The sequence below is a fragment of the Notolepis coatsorum genome (genome assembly GCF_963971535.1).
Source record: "Notolepis coatsorum genome assembly, chromosome: 5".
Taxonomy (NCBI): Eukaryota; Metazoa; Chordata; class Actinopteri; order Aulopiformes; family Paralepididae; genus Notolepis; species Notolepis coatsorum.
The window spans coordinates 126,950,014-126,966,890 of NC_140169.1; the positions used below are offsets into that span (position 1 = coordinate 126,950,014).

A 16,877-nucleotide genomic window follows, 5' to 3' on the forward strand; every position below is an offset into this window, starting at 1 on the left:
AGGCTCTTTTGCGGATGCACAGCTTCCATCCAAAAGAATAATTGGACCAAAGAACTACGAATTCCTTTCATCAAAAAGGGAGGAATTTGAAGAATATTTACAAGTATGACTCTGAGTAATAGTAAATCCAGCATTTGATTTGTGCTCATGTTGTAGTAAGAGCCTTCCTGGAGGGTTATTTCATGAGGCAGGATTAACGAGTTAAGCAGATAACTTTGAAAAAGATTTACGACCGCTAACTACATCTTGGATGTTTTGGACTTTAATCTGTGATGTTTAGGAAAGTGATTCAGTTATACATATTGATAAATGTTAATCATGACCAAAATATGTATTTTTTATTATCAAGTCATTCAGTGATATTTTGGGAAAGCAAATGTTTGTGTACGTTTGTGTCCAGAGGCTTATGCAGCACCCAGAGCTGAGAAACAGTCAGCTACTGGCAGACTTCCTGTCACCTCACAGCATGGAGTCTCAGTTCCTGGAGAAGATGCTGCCTGATGTCAATCTGGGTAAGAACCTGACAGGTTTATCTACTTGGCCACAGGCTGTGTTTGTGTTACTGTGTATGACTGTATGTACACACCACAGCCAGTGAAGTGGACGTCGACCGAGATGGAACATTCCCTAACCAGGCGACATTAGGTCATATCATTAACATTTTCCTCGCGTAGATACATGCTCTGGTAAGTGGACGTCGACAACAGGCCACTTGTTTTTAACGGAACATTCACCCAGAAGTTGTTTAAATTGTCCAATTTGTCGGAATGCCAATAAAGCGCCTTCCTATTCTGTGGTTGTCGTCATGGTGTTTTTGCGGAGCGAGCATTCCCCAAATGTCAAAATAAAAGGCTTGAAGCTTTGTTAAGTCGGTGAAGTTTCCAGCTAAATACTTTTATTTTGACATTTTGAGAATTGTCTACTCACTTCTATATGGATTTCACAATCCATAAAAACACCATGGTAAGACCCAGAGAGCAGGCAGACTCTTCACTGACATTTTGACATACTGGACAATAGAGATGTGCCTTATGAGTCTGCAGTATAAATAGACGTTTATGAGTAATCGTGTTCTATTTATGACTTGGCCTGTTCCTGCTGAATAACATGAGTCTGCTCTGTCTGACTTTTCATATTCCAAGGCATATTCATATTGACTCGTCTCGCCTTCTTTATTTTCACGTGAACATGAACTATTTCAGGGCAAATTACCCGTAGTTCCTTTACAATCTTAGTAATTTCTTCCAGGGAGGTTTTGCTTTTGTGCATTTTTCATTATCTAACCAGAGGCTTTCTTTTCCAGGTAGAATGTTCAAGGCGGTTCCAGGCAAACTCATTAAAGAGGTTAGTAACTAAGTTAGGCCATAGTACTAATTAAATGTTTAAAGGATCAATAGTACTAATTAAATGCTTAACACTTTGTGCGCCAACAACGAGTATACTCATTATTGCCCGCCAATCGTTGTGCGCCAACAACGAGGGGACTCGTTTTTCGGATCAATATTTCATTTTTTCACCATGGCATTCATAATTCATCCAGCCTCCCTCCGGGACGCGTGAACACTTTGGGCAACCAACATGTACTTCCGCGTTTCTCTGATTGGCCAGCGATCGGCCAACCCTACGCCGGTAACACGCGCATGCGCATTTTCTTTTTGACGCCAAGCGAGGTTAAAAGCGGAAATGTAATGTTATGTTCGAATCCGTAGAATACATATTTATCAAAACAACATATTTATCAAAACAACTACCAGATTCACTCATAACGTTATTTCGCGTGACAACACAGCCCAGTGACAACACAGCCCAGCTGTCAGAAACTGTACATTGTAACGTTATATAACGCAACGTTATATAATGTTATTTCGCGTTTTATTCATAATATTATTTCGCGTGACAACACAGCCCAGCTGTCAGAAACTGTACATTGAGGGGGTGCGAATCACTGTTTACACTCCCCACAACTGTACATTGTAACGTTTGTTGTTAGGTTAGGTGCTAATGTTGTGCTAGCGTTTTAGCATGGCTATCGTTAAGCTAAAACCAAAGATTTTTGCCCATCACCCCGTTTTAAACAGCGTAAATACGACATTTCTCTCCGTTTTTAAAGCAATCAACTTATATACGCCAACTCCCCCACACCTTAGCTAGTATCCCTCCGTTTTTAACAACAATCCGACGGTCGCAACATATTTAAAACACATATTAGCTAAAACCAAAGATTTTCGCCCATCACCCCGTTTTAAACAGCGTAAATATGACATTTCTTTCCGTTTTTAAAGCAATCAACTTATATACGCCAACTCCCCCACACCTTAGCTAGTATCCCTCCGTTTTTAACAACAATCCGACGGTCGCAACATATTTAAAACGCATAATATTAGCTAAAACCAACGATTTTCGCCCATCACGCTAAAACCAAAGATTTTCGCCCATCACCCCGTTTTAAACAGCGTAAATACGACATTTCTCTCCGTTTTTAAAGCAATCAACTTATATACGGCAACTCCCCCACACCTTAGCTAGTATCCCTCCGTTTTTAACAACAATCCGACGGTCGCAACATATTTAAAACACATAATATTCATCGCTAGTCATTACACGCCAAACCCCGCCGCTCTCGCAAGACGCTCGTATTTTCAAACCTCTTTGTCTAGTTTAGCGACACGACGCGACAATTCAACATTACTTTTACAGTTATACTGTTTATTAAAACACACACGTATTTAACAACGACCTCAAGTACTTCCTATTTAGCTCCTGTATCATAACACAAGCGTATTTGTATGCTCTGTAAACGAGCATGCGCGGCGTAGGGAACGAGCGTAGGGCGGCTGGTATTCACGAAGGAGAGCGCTGGCCAACGCTGGCCAATCACAGCAACGCGGAAGTACATGTTGGTTGCCCAAAGTGTTCACGCCTCCGGGACGCAGCTGGACCCTGGTCTGATATTGCAACGCCTCAATACCAACCGGAAGTGGCGCTCGGTGCATCGGGGAAATTCCTCCGCCAGAGATATATTGTAACGTGGGTCAAGATACACACTCGAGTGCATTGGATCCCTTTCGAAACGCAATAATCAATATGATTTCGGCGTTTATTGCGTCATACAAACGGGAAATGGATCTAGCAGATCGACGTCAAATAATTGGAATATTTTTCCTCCAGTCTCATCGACGAACGGTAAGAGGAATCTAACGTTATTTTCAGCCTGATTGTTTATTTATTTCACTGCAATCCATCTGAACAACGTATCAACCCATACTAAAAAAAGACGCTACTGACAATCAAGGAATTATAAACGACCCCCCCCCCCCCTTTCCTTCACGCATGATGAAGCATAATGTATACCGATCATATACATTTGTATTGGGAATTACTGCAGAAAACCTTAAAAAACATACTTATATTCACGACGGTATTAACACTACAATGTATGAATGAAAAAATATAACGTTCCTACATCCGGAACGATAGATACCCGATGTTGAATGGGCCATAGTAATGTCGATATAGCTATAATATTTAAAAAGTTATAGCCCTGCAAAGAAGGTAAACATCTCCATAGGGTTACAGCACTGGCAGACTGGGCCCAAAGATGGGTACAATGCATGGTGGCCAATGTGTTAAAGCAGGGGTTCCCAAACTTTTTCAGCTCGAGACCCAAAAGAGAAATTTGGTGTTTCCCCGGGACCCAAACTTACAAAAATACATCATGAATTGCCATAACATGGGCGGCTGGGTAGCGCAGCGGACTAAGCGCCTGCCTACCACCGCAGAGACACTGGTATCGAATCCAGCTGTCAGCGGTATCTCCGGCTTGGTCGGTCGTCCATACTGACACAATTGGCAGTGTTAGAGGGTGGGAAGCCGGTGGGGGTGTGTATCCTGGTCGTTGTAAACAGCGACTCCTACAGGTCGGTCGGGGCGCCTGCTCAGCGAGGAAGGGAACTGGGGGAAGTAGTGTGAGCCTCCCACGCGTTACGCTCACCCAGTGAGAGTCCTCGCTGTCGGGTGAAAAGAAGCGGCTGGCTGACTCCACATGTATCGGAGGGGACATGTGATAGTATCTATCAACCCTCCCTAGACCGGCATGTGGGGGGCAAATGCGGGCAACGATTGTATTATATATGTAATTGTTTTTATATGTGTAAATAAACAAACAAACAAACATCTATATGTGTGGTAATAATGCAGATATTGAGTGTATTTCTGTGAAAATGCGCGTGGCGCACGCCTCTGAATCCAACCAAATCGAAAACGATCGCTTCCACCCCGCGAGTCGCGCGCCTGCTTGCGGTCAGTGGGCACAGCTACGTCCGTTAACATGGGAGCGAAAGTGAAGCACTGGTCGCCCGCCTGCCTTCGCGCGCGACTGGTGTGTCAGGGCTGTCAGTCCTTCCACATAGGGAAACCATAATAGGACTAAATGTAGATCATAGGTTTCTGGGCAACTTCAACAACCCATAACCCAAAGGACGCACTGGACCCAAACAGATCATATTCTTCTTCTTTATTAAGCGTCAACCGGCTAATGTTTCAAACTGTCAATGCATACAGGTGTTTTTATCAGAATGAAACACTGATGGCACAGCAGTTTAAAGGCACTATTTTAAGTCTGTGCCAATGAGCAACAAGTAAACGTTGAGCTATTTCATTACAATGTATTGTAAAATGATTGGAGAAAATGCAAACCAGATATAAACGGTAGTAAATGGGGTGAAATCTAAATGACACCAGTATTCTCTTATTTAATATCCTGTATTCCTAGTTGGTAGGAGGGGCCCATTCATTAAGGCAGTTCAGTAACAACACTCATTGCGTTCACTTATACAAAGCTATAGAAAAAGACAATGAATATGTTAAACAAACATTTGTATAGGTTCTCTTTTAGGAGACATTGTACATAGAGATCTTGAAATGTTTAATTGTAATTTAAACCAAAAGGCTCTGCTCTGTTTAACACATCAGTGACATCTGCTGTAGGTTAAAGATCCATGACGAGCTTCCGCCATTTAACATATTACGAATGCAGCTGACCTTTGGGATGGGTCGGGTGTGGGGTCAATTTGATTGACATCCCAAAGTACCTGCGCATTTGCAATTGTTATAAAGAATAATACATTTCAAGGATTATTTTCTCAGTACCCCATCTTTATTCTTAAAGAATAACTAGAAAAACGGGCGGCTGGGTAAGCGCCTGCCTACCACTGCAGAGACACTGGTATCGAATCCAGCTGTCAGCGGTACCTCCGGCTTGGTCGGTCGTTCATACTATCCTGTATCCTGGTCGTTGTAAACAGCGACTCCTACAGGTCGGTCGGGGCGCCTGCTCAGCGAGGAAGGGAACTGGGGGAAGTAGTGTGGTCCTCGCTGTCAGGTGAAAAGAAGCGGCTGGCTGACTCCACATGTATCGGAGGAGACATGTGATAGTATCTATCAACCCTCCCTAGACCGGCAAGTGGGGGACAAATGCGCGCAACAAGCAGGAAGGGAATTGGCATAACGACTAAATTGGGATGGGAGAAAAAACACAGAAAAAAGGGGGAGAAAAAGTAGATAAAAATAACTAGAAAAGATATTTTAAATAAATAAATTCAAAAAAGTGTTTTGATCCAGTAGCCTAAGCCTCTCTGTGCACCAATCTGTTAACATCATCATCCCCTCCTGGGAAAGGAGTCACATGTTTTTGTCTTTAGCCAGGTCCAAGGGTGTAGATACCCCACGGTGTTGGGTGGCCCAAAGAGAGCCCACTCCCAGTAGATAACCGATGCCTATTTGCCTGGTGTTTCTAGGCAATAAGGATGCCTTTGCCAAATTTGAGCATGTGTCACTATCTAGTAAGGGATGTATTAGCCTTTGCTGTCTTGTCAATTTTGAATGAAACACACCTAGCCCCTTGTTCTATTATACAAATCTTTGTTCTAATAGAAATAAGCTAGGTAAATCATTTTGTGCTTATAGGCCCATTATTTGTCCGGTTTGAGAATATCCACACTAGCTAGCATCTTTGTCACATGTTCAGCTGCCAGAAATAAGCAGACAATGGCAGAAGTGGGCGGGGCGTATAAAGTACACTATTATACAATGGCTATGGCGTTAACATTATCAGCAGTTATCAGGAGGCCCAGCTACGCCACTGGCCAGGTCCCTTTCCATCAGTCGGCTGGAAGTGATAATGGTGCAGGCGAGATTGGAGTGGGTTGCAAGAATTGATTTATTTTTTTCTTTAAAGCAATGACTTCTCTTGACCTCACTTGGCTGCCCAACCCTCCCCTTGACTTTTATAAATTATAGATGTGGACATTGTGCTGATTGGTTGAACTCATTAGATGCTAAACACTTCTTGAATAAAAACAAGTACGGAATCAATGTATTAATCAATAGCGGCTCGTACCAAGTAACGTCTTCAAGGACCCGTGAGGGATGTTATATGTGGGCCTAACCATGCATCCCCTACAGCTTAGGCCTATATAATAGAAATATTGACTAGGTTATCAATATATTATGCTATATTATGCTCAAGCAAAACATGGCTTCACAGCATCTTTGAAATTCTGGGACATTGTTAACATATTGCTGCATAGAGAGGCTCAAGGCATTTCACATGGTAAAGACAGTAGTTTGGTTTAGATGATGAATGAAACCTGTGCTTTCCGTGAACAATGTCTCCTCAAAGATGTTGTTATACTGTTGTTTTCTGTATTTGTTTGTGTCATTTTAACATGTGATCCCAGAGAGTGGTGTTGCTGAATGCACTTATTGAATGCACCCCCATTAAAATTTCAATCGTTACTAAACTAAATACTCTTGAGTGTTTTTCTCGTATGGCCAGCCTGCATATTTTGCACCATATGGTCCTAGAATTACAAGCTTTAAAATGTCAAGGAACATGAGTGCAGTGCCAGCGGTCAGTTTTGACTGTTGATGCTTTCTAATGAATAAAAAAAATGCTTAAATTGGAAAATGTGCAGGTCTATCAATTTTGCTCTTTTGAATTGAATACTCTGTTGAATTATTTCCATCATCATTAATTTGCAACAACCGCCAAGACATGATGCAAGTCCAAGCGTTGTGACTCCCATTCTAATTACCTTATTCTTTCTAGCCAGCCAGCAGCAAGCCTGCCAGCTAAAACTAGATTCATAATTACTGCCTGCCAGCCAAAACTAGATTCATAATTACTGCCTGCCAGCCAAAACTAGATTTATAATACCGTACTTTTCGGACTATAAGCCGCGGCTTTTTCCCCCATTTTTCGACCCTGCGGCTTATATAACGGTGCGGCTTATATGTGGACAAAAGAAAATCGAAATATTGCTTTTTTTACTGCATTGAAATGTTATTTATCCGTTCCCTTATTTACTTAATACAACTTGTAAATGAGTTAATTCTTGTTATTTGTCCGACAGTATTGTGTCCCAATGCGAGTCATTCTCTGTAGAGGTGGGAGTCATTCTCTGTAGAGGTGGGAACTTAAAGCTCAATATAAGAACGGCCATGCACCACCACCCACAGAATCGAGAAAGAGCAATCAATCTGTCAATCCTTTCCGTGTCCGGGCCGGGTGAGGTTTCCCGCGTTGAGTCAAATTAAGCCGCAGGCTCCACTCCTTACATATGGTAATTAAACATTAAAACACATGCGGCTTATAGTCCAGTGCGGCTTATATATGTACACATCATTCAATTTAGCTGCTGCGGCTTATAGTCAGGTGCGGCTTATAGTGCGAAAAGTACGGTAACTGCCTGCCAGCTAAAACTAGCTTCATAATAACTGAGATCCTAATTGCTGGACCATATTGGAAAAGGACTCTCTAGACTCGATCTACTAAATGAGGTAATTATTCCACGTAAATTGTATGTGCGTGAGTCTGTGTTTTATTTGGCCTTGGCCTTGGCCTTGGAACAGCGTTTCAGTCCAGGAAGCAAACTATACAATGGGGGACGCTGACCTCAATGCTCTTTTACCTCTCCAGAAAGGGCAGAACCTGGAGCCATTCATCCAGTCTTTCTTCAACTCCTGTGAGTCACCGAAGCCCAAACCCAACCGGCCAGAGCTGACCATCCTCAGCCCCACCGCCGACTACAACAAGAAGGTACGGAGGGTGCACTGCACTGTGTGACCACTACGGGGAGCCACTTGACAAACCCTACGGACCGTTTCAGTGGCATTGTTGCTATATGGCAGCTTGGACCATAGATATATATCTATGGCTTGGACTGCAGTTGTTTTCCTGTTGCTAATGTCGACAACTGACAGGAAGACAAATGTAGTCCATTTAGAATGATTATGTTGTGAAGTTGAAACCGTCTAGATTAGAGAACCGTATCTATCTACACATTTCTTAGTGCATGTGCAAATAAACTAAACCAAGAAGGTACACTGAGCTCACAGCACAGAGCGTACAGTTGAGTACAGTGCTGTACTCTTATATTTGAAAGTAAGTGAGTCCTTGGCCTCTTTTGGCCCCTACTGCATCAGTATGTGTGCTTGGATAGTATGCCGGTATGATAAATCTGGTCTTTAAATGTGGAATAATCACAGAACACTTTGGGCGTCTTGGTCTGTTTGGATGTTTTGATCTGCCTTCCCAGTTAGCTTCTCTATCAAGGAAGAGCTCATTTGCGGGAGCGGCAGTGTTTGGATTTGAACGATTCCGGTTCCGATTCCGATTCTCCATATCGATTCCTGTTCTAAACGATTCCGATTCTTTGAGGTGCAGGTCACAACAGGTCACAGCTTATTTCGAAGGAGATTTTTTTCTTTTCTTTTTATTTCAAAAAGAAAATCATACTATTCACATTTTCAGTTGACTTGATACAGTTTAATTTGGTTGCTGTACTGTAACTAGGGTATTAAAGTAAAAAAAAAAAAAAAAAAAAAAAGTAAAAAACCAGAACCGGAAGTTAGGAACCGGTTCCTATTAGAACCGGTTTTCGGTGCCCAACCCTATTCAGGAGGTAGAAGTTCGTCTGGCAGTCAGAAGGTTCCTGGTTCGATCCCGGCTCCTCTCGGCCGCGTGTCGAAGTGTCCTTGAGCAAGACACTAAACCCCTAACTGCTCCCGACGAGCAGGTTGGCGCCTTGCATGGTTGCCTTCGCAGTCACTGTCTGTGTGTGAATGGGTGAATGTGAGACATAAGTTGAAACATGCTTTGGACATAAGCGCTATATAAATGCAGTCCCTTTCAATCCAATTTCACTTTATTTATAGAGCACATTTAAAAACAACAAAGTTGACCAAAGTGCTGTACAAGTCAAACTAGGGCTGGGGGCGATATGGCCAAAAATTATATCGCGATAACGATATAGATAACAATATCATATCACTCGATATTCGATATTATCGATATTGTTATAAGTATACATTTAAAAAAAATTAAAAATTTAGCAACAGATGTATGTTTATTTTGCAGCAATTCTTTGTCATTGCCGCCATCTTTAGTGTTACAGCCCCTCACATTCCAGTTCTCAGGCTGCAGCTGGTTTGAAAGCGAAAGTAAACCGGCTTCTCTGCTGGCTGTGGCTCCAGGGGAGTTGAACAGTTCTGGCTCTCCTAGTTTATTTTCTATCTTTTGGCGCTTTTTTGGTGGACAAACCACCGCACATGTGCACCGTGACTCATGAATGGAGTCTAGCTCTGCTAGCACACATAGCCTACTGTGTACAGACGGTTTCAAACTGTATTTTAAATTAGAAAGCAAACAAAATAAATGGACAAGAGAAAAATAAATCTCAATTTGGTCAGTATTGTCATTTGGACAAGCAAAGCCATTACTTTAAGTTGCAGGCAAGAAAGACACGTCTGTCCACTGTCTCTGGTTTTAAAACTGCCCTGTTGCAGGTCACACAAAAAAATAATCTATATATTATTTTATTATACCGATTATTAAAATATATCGCGATAATTATTGTTGTCGTTATATCGCCCAGCCCTAAGTCAAACAACAAATATTACACAGAGATCAAAAGCACACAGTAAAGCATATACATTATGTCACATAAAAAGGCAAGTCTCTCAAGCTGTGTCAAAAACCAAAGAAAATAGATGTGTTTTGAGGCACGATTTAAACACCTGCAGAGTGGGGGCCTGCCTAACATGCAGAGGTAGCTCGTCCCAGAGCTTTGGGGCTGCCACTGCTAAAGCTTCAGCCTGGACTTAGGAACAGCCAGGAGGAGCTGAGGGACCTTGAACATAAGGTTCCAGCCAAGCCGTTCAGAAAGCCAGTACAGGGGAAATGTGCTCTCGCTTACGTGTACCAGTTTTCAGACGAGCAGCAGCTTTCTGGAGCGAGAGAGGGAAGCCTGACTGATGCCAACATACAAGGCATTACAATAGTCAAGACGAGAGGTCATAAAAGCATGTATAATATCTTCAAAAACACTATGAGATAAAAAAAGATTTGACCTTGGACAGCCTCCTAAGCTGGAAAAAGCTTGTTCCTACTACCATACCGTTACCATATCACTGCCACTACTGTGGGTAAAAGAAAACCATGGGTCCGGGGTCTAGCGAGGCTTCAACTTGGAGGTGGGCAAGAAAATACTATAGAAAATTATAAACCACAACGAAACCCCCTGTTTTCTGCAGACTTCCGTGAGAAGCAGAAATCAACCTTTTAAAGCAATATTTTTAATGTACAGTATATTGGCTATTACTGTTACTGACTGATATGACAAAATACATACACGTATTTCGTGAAATATAAATTGTTTTATCATATCACTTAGCCCTACTTAAAGGTCCTGTGTCTTATAAATGACATTTTCCAGTGTTTAGCGTTGTTTTATAGCAATGGGGGGTTAGTATCAATGGGTCTGTGTCTCTAATTACCATATTGGCGGATTGCTCTAATTCAGTTGAGACAATCTCCTCCACCAGTGAATTAGGTCATTCTGATTTGACTGTTTTGCTGACGTGAATAAGGCACTGATCTGCATAACTAACGCCCCCTCTATGGTCACTCATCTCACTCATCTCACCTTATATCAGTTATTGTGTTGAAGTATGGGGGAATACTTATGGGACAAATATAAAACCATTATATATACTACAGAAGAGGGCTGTACGAATCACACATAAAGTGAGTTATCGAGAACACACAAATATATTATTTATTAAATCTAGAATAATTAAACTTGAAGACATGGTTAAGTTTCAAACAATGTTAATTATGTTTAGGGCAAGAAATAATACACTGCCAGAAAAACTACAAAATCTTTTTCATTTAGAAAGTGAGTTTAGTAGGAGAAAATACAATTTTAAACATCAGTTTGCACGTACCACACTTAAACAGATGTGTCCTTCAGTTATTGGTGTAAAGTTATGGAATTCTCTCCATAGCGAGCTTAAGGGATGTAACAGTGTTTATCAATTCAAAAAAATTTATAAAAAAATAATATTTAGTCAGTATGAAAATCAAAATGTGATCTGAATAGTGAGATCTTTTTTTTTCTCTTCTCTTTCTTTTCTTTTTTATTCTTTATCATTATTCTTATTATTTAAATTTTTCTTGTTTAACTGTGGATTGTGTTTCTTTTATAATGGTATAAATGATTATTTGTGTAAATAAGGTTATACGCCGACCATTAAGAAAATACATGTTAGTTTAGGAATAAGGGGCAGGTAATTATAAGATTTATTCTTCTTCCTGCTCCTTTTGTCCATGGAATGGCTATTTATGTTTTTTTTAATGAAGAAACTATGATTGTATTATTCCATGTGGCAAATAAAAACTCTGAACTGAACTGAACTGAAAAATGGTTGTAGCGCAACCATGCAAGTGGAAATACACTCAAGCGGGTGCCGACAGAGAGAGGCGAGAGAGAGACATAAAGAGGGAGAGAGAGAGATAGAGAGGGACAGGAGCTTCTGTCGGGGAAACACAAACACACACGCATTTACACACACACACAACCTGACCGGCGCTGGGGAAACACAAACACACACGCATTTTACACACAACCTGACCGGCGTGCGTGGAGGGTCTTCTCCCTGGTAGAGAGAGAGAGAGAGAGGGACCGCGCGCAGGAGTGTGTAAATGTGTGTGCGCGTGGGGCTGGTGTGGGGCTTCTCCCTGGGATATCACTGTCAAAATATCTTTGACTCCCACGCGCACGCCCATATTCCGATCCGTGCAATAATATTCACAGCGGTATATATTGTCATTTGAAACAAGTTACCAATGCATTGTCCCGTGGGATTATGTCCCCCGCGGCGAAATTAATTAGTATCCCCTCAATCTCTATATCTCTCTCTGCCAGTCGCACACTGTGGGCGACTGTCACTCAAAGCATTTATGGGCGGAGCGCAGCACAAACCGTTTGGAATCTTGAAGTCGAAAATGTTAGCTTTTGAGTAATTGATAAAAAATATAAAACAATGAATTTTTTTGAAAAACTTTACAGATGTGTTCCATAGACTCACAGGAATTGTGTAAAGTTGCCCAAATAGTGAAAGGAATAGCAATGCATGTCTCCTTTAAATCTACTACAAGGTTATTGCTAACCCTTTTTCACACAGGATTTTAGCCTCTACCTTCTGGCAGGGGGACTGCCAATGGAAATTAGCCTTTTGGCTAAAATTGGGTGCATTTACGTTTTTTAAATGTTTTATTAACACTTTCAGAGCCACCAGGGGGTGTCGTACTTACCTGGCTTAATGCCAGCACCCACTTCAATGATAGCTTTGTGAACGCATAATTATGGCTATGTGTCTAATCTGCCCGTCGCTTATCAATGACTTGTTTGCAGTCAACATTGTCGAAACGGATTGTTTTTTAATCGCTTCATTTCCGTTTTATGGCATTTTGAAAAGCCCTCGTTTTTCAGGAAAATCTAAAGATTCCGTGATAAGCGGCATTTACTGGAATATTTTTCGGCCTATTTATGAATTGTTTTCAAATAAACGCTAGATTATCGATAGTATATGTGTACTTATGCACGCTATAGAAGCGGGCTGAAATATCGATTCTCTCATTTCCTGATCAGCGGCACACACACACACATACACACACACACATATGGGACACGTTGATATATCTGTGAAAAAAGCTCTGATTATCCCAAGACTGGTAAAATAGATTCCTTACCTCAGATCAGATGTTATCCAAAAAGATTATTCCAATTCCTGATCGCCATTCCAAAGATCGATCGCGTTTATTGATTCAGCATTGGGTGCTGGAAATACATAATCCATGTTGTTCTGGGGTCGGCGATCAACTTGAGTCTCTTCAGTTGGCTTGACGGAAAAGTAAAATGAGGAAACTTAAAGCTTGAATGACTTACTGAACTGGTGTTTACTGTTTTTATTTCATGGACTCGTGTTTCCCATTTCAGCACCACACGCTGTCCACCTCACTTTGAGCAAGCCTATATATATACAGTACATTGCACCTCACCGCCTATACCTGTTATTCACTCTCAACATGGATAAAACATAAAGTATGCATATAATAAAAATAATATGATGAAAATAAAATAAATATATTCTCAAAATAAACTGACGGGCCAATTTCGGCCCGCGGGACGCCTATTGCCGACCCCTGGTCTAAATTAATGGGGTGCAGTTACACAGGGAGAGACGATAGGGGGCGGTATCTTCCCAATTGAGCTCAGAGAGACTCTGCAGCACTAACCTGAGGCTCGATTGATGAAATCTGAATTCAAATCGCCAATAAAAAAAAATACGACAAACAAACGCTATATAGCGTTGGTGGCATTCATAGGTCGGCATGAACTAACGACAAAACGTGTCGCTGGCATACAAAGTGTTAATGTACGCTGTCCCCCTTGAACAAATAAAGTAAACCTAAACCTAAGGAGATTTTTCAACAAAACATATAATTTTCTTAACCATCCCCAGCTCACGCCTAAGCACCATGCTTTCAGCTGCTCATCACATTAAAATCCCAACTCAAAACCCACCTGTTCAAACTGGCATAATGTGAGGGAATAGTCCTGAGAAACACATGCACTATCTTCAGTTAGCAGACAGTGCCCATGCACAGTTCAAATTCGGTTCCAGCAGTGAGCACGCCGCCAGCACGTGCGCTTGGGGTTCCTATATAGCGTGGTTCTTCAATCCCGGACAGTGTGAAGTGATTCGTCCCTTTTTCCTTTGCAGCTCTTCACTGACCTGTTCAAGAACAACGCAAACCTGACGGAGAGCACGGAGAAGAAACACAACCTCAACTGCTTCATGGAAATGATGACCATTGATGGGATGTATGACTACATGATGTATATGGGTAAGTGTAGCGAATGACAGACGCCATTGTGAGATCACAGAAAGAAGAAGGAGAGGACACTGACGTTGTAACGTGTGATGTCAGCGGCGTGAGTATTGCCTTATAATCGGAACGGATTTGCATTCCGTTTCATTCCATTATTCATTGATCGCAAGATACTTTCAAAGGGGGCGGGATTGACGATTGTCATTTGAAGCTTCAAATGATCAGTTGCAATTATCGTTTTATGTCGATTATCTTCAGAATGACAAAATCATCGAAATTGTAAATTAGATTAATGGAGCAGCCCTAGTCCGAGCCACTTCGTTCTTTCCCCACACAGAGCCAGGGTCGTGTACAAACACAGGATTTGTTTTCCCCCCACACAGAGCCAGGGTCGTGTACAAACACAGGATTTGTTTTCCCCCCACACAGAGCCAGGGTCGTGTACAAACACAGGATTTGTTTTCCCCCCACACAGAGCCAGGGTCGTGTACAAACACAGGATTTGTTCTTTCCCCACACAGAGCCAGGGTCGTGTACAAACACAGGATTTGTTTTCCCCCCACACAGAGCCAGGGTCGTGTACAAACACAGGATTTGTTCTTTCCCCACACAGAGCCAGGGTCGTGTACAAACACAGGATTTGTTCTTTCCCCACACAGAGCCAGGGTCGTGTACAAACACAGGATTTGTTCTTTCCCCACACAGAGCCAGGGTCGTGTACAAACACAGGATTTGTTCTTTCCCCACACAGAGCCAGGGTCGTGTACAAACACAGGATTTGTTCTTTCCCCACACAGAGCCAGGGTCGTGTACAAACACAGGATTTGTTCTTTCCCCACACAGAGCCAGGGTCGTGTACAAACACAGGATTTGTTCTTTCCCCACACAGAGCCAGGGTCGTGTACAAACACAGGATTTGTTCTTTCCCCACACAGAGCCAGGGTCGTGTACAAACACAGGATTTGTTCTTTCCCCACACAGAGCCAGGGTCGTGTACAAACACAGGATTTGTTTGTTTCCCTGCGCCACACACACACACACACACACAGCTAGCAATGGGCGACAGTGAAGTGGCGAGTGAAGTGGCGAAGGGAGGTAGAGCAGTTGTCTGGCAATCTGGAGGTTCCCAGTTTGATTCCCGCTCCTCCCGGGCAGCGTGTCGATGTGTCCTTGAGCAAGACACTTAACCCCTAATTGCTCCCGTTGAGCAGGTTGGCACCTTGCATGGTTGCCTCCGCCGTCGGTGTGTGAGTGAATGGGTAAAATGTGAGTAACAAATTGTAAAGCGCTTTGTATAAAATATATGCTATATAAAAAAGCAGCCATTTAGCAAGGAGATATTAGCTGAACTTGACAAGAAGTGTATTGGATTAGAATTGCTGACGGCACCTTGCTCTCTATGCTGTTTTGACTGACAGGCCGAGTGGTGTTCCATATGCCCGACTGGTTGCATCGCCTGATGTCAGGCGGACGAATCATCTTCAAGAACACGTTCGACACGTACATGGACCAATACATGCTGTCGAAACTGGACCAGAACCTACAAGAGCACCGCATGGTCTCCCTCATCACTCAGCTCAGAGGTGTGTGTGTGTGTGTGTGTGCATAAAAAATTATGTAGTTACAGTATATATATATATATATATATTTTTTTTTTATGTGCATAAATAATTATGTAGTTACAGTATATCCATATAAAAACGTTTTAATGTCCATAAAGAATTATGTAGTTCTAGTTACAGTATATCCATGTAAAACTCACTCATGAAACGATGCAACAGAAAGCCGTTCTGTTTAATTTGTTTGGCGTTTCCATTTTTCAAGGGATTTGCCCTCAAGCACTTGCAAAGATATTGAACGAACGTATTCGACGGGCTTGATATAACAATTAAATGTGTTGCTTGACCCACGCTGCTTAGAACCTTCTGACGAAGAGTATGTTTATAAAAACTCTTGGCATGTCAGAGAGAAAATGACTTCGCGAGATCCACGCTGCATCAATTTGGCCTGTTCACACACCAGCGGTCATGAAGAAGAAGAAGAGCCTGTTCACACACCACCGGTCATGAAGAAGAAGAGGAGCCTGTTCACACACCACCGGTCATGAAGAAGAAGAGCAGCCTGTTCACACACCACCGGTCATGAAGAAGAAGAGCAGCCTGTTCACACACCAGCGGTCATGAAGAAGAGGAGCCTGTTCACACACCAGCGGTCATGAAGAAGAGGAGCCTGTTCACACACCAGCGGTCATGAAGAAGAGGAGCCTGTTCACACACCAGCGGTCATGAAGAAGAGGAGCCTGTTCACACACCAGCGGTCATGAAGAAGAGGAGCCTGTTCACACACCACCGGTCATGAAGAAGAGGAGCCTGTTCACACACCACCGGTCATGAAGAAGAGTAGCCTCTCCAGCTGCAGCGCAGAGGCCAGTGGAACAAACTGTGCAGCAACAACAACAACAACACAGCAGCAGCTGAGACACTGGTGGTGTGTGGCTGCTGACGATTTTTGAGGAATTCATGTATTTAATTCAATAATTCATTTTCTATTATAGACTACCAGGCCAACTCAGGGGGAGCTTCTACCCCCAGGCCACACATAAATCCATAAATAGAGCCTCAGGGGGAGCTTCTACCCAGGG

The 16,877-nt window shown here is 42.4% G+C and overlaps 1 protein-coding gene across 2 annotated transcripts in view; it reads left to right on the forward strand.

The window, feature by feature from the left end:
- Window positions 1–16,877, forward strand: part of snx14 (sorting nexin 14) — a 62,185-nt gene that overhangs the window by 27,652 nt on the left and 17,656 nt on the right. For both annotated transcript variants that reach the window (XM_084315336.1, XM_084315337.1), the window contains 6 exons: window positions 3–103; window positions 401–512; window positions 1,304–1,344; window positions 7,979–8,098; window positions 14,128–14,251; window positions 15,655–15,819. In XM_084315336.1, coding sequence (XP_084171462.1) covers window positions 3–103; window positions 401–512; window positions 1,304–1,344; window positions 7,979–8,098; window positions 14,128–14,251; window positions 15,655–15,819 — 663 coding nt within the window. The remainder of the gene's footprint in view (window positions 1–2; window positions 104–400; window positions 513–1,303; window positions 1,345–7,978; window positions 8,099–14,127; window positions 14,252–15,654; window positions 15,820–16,877) is intronic.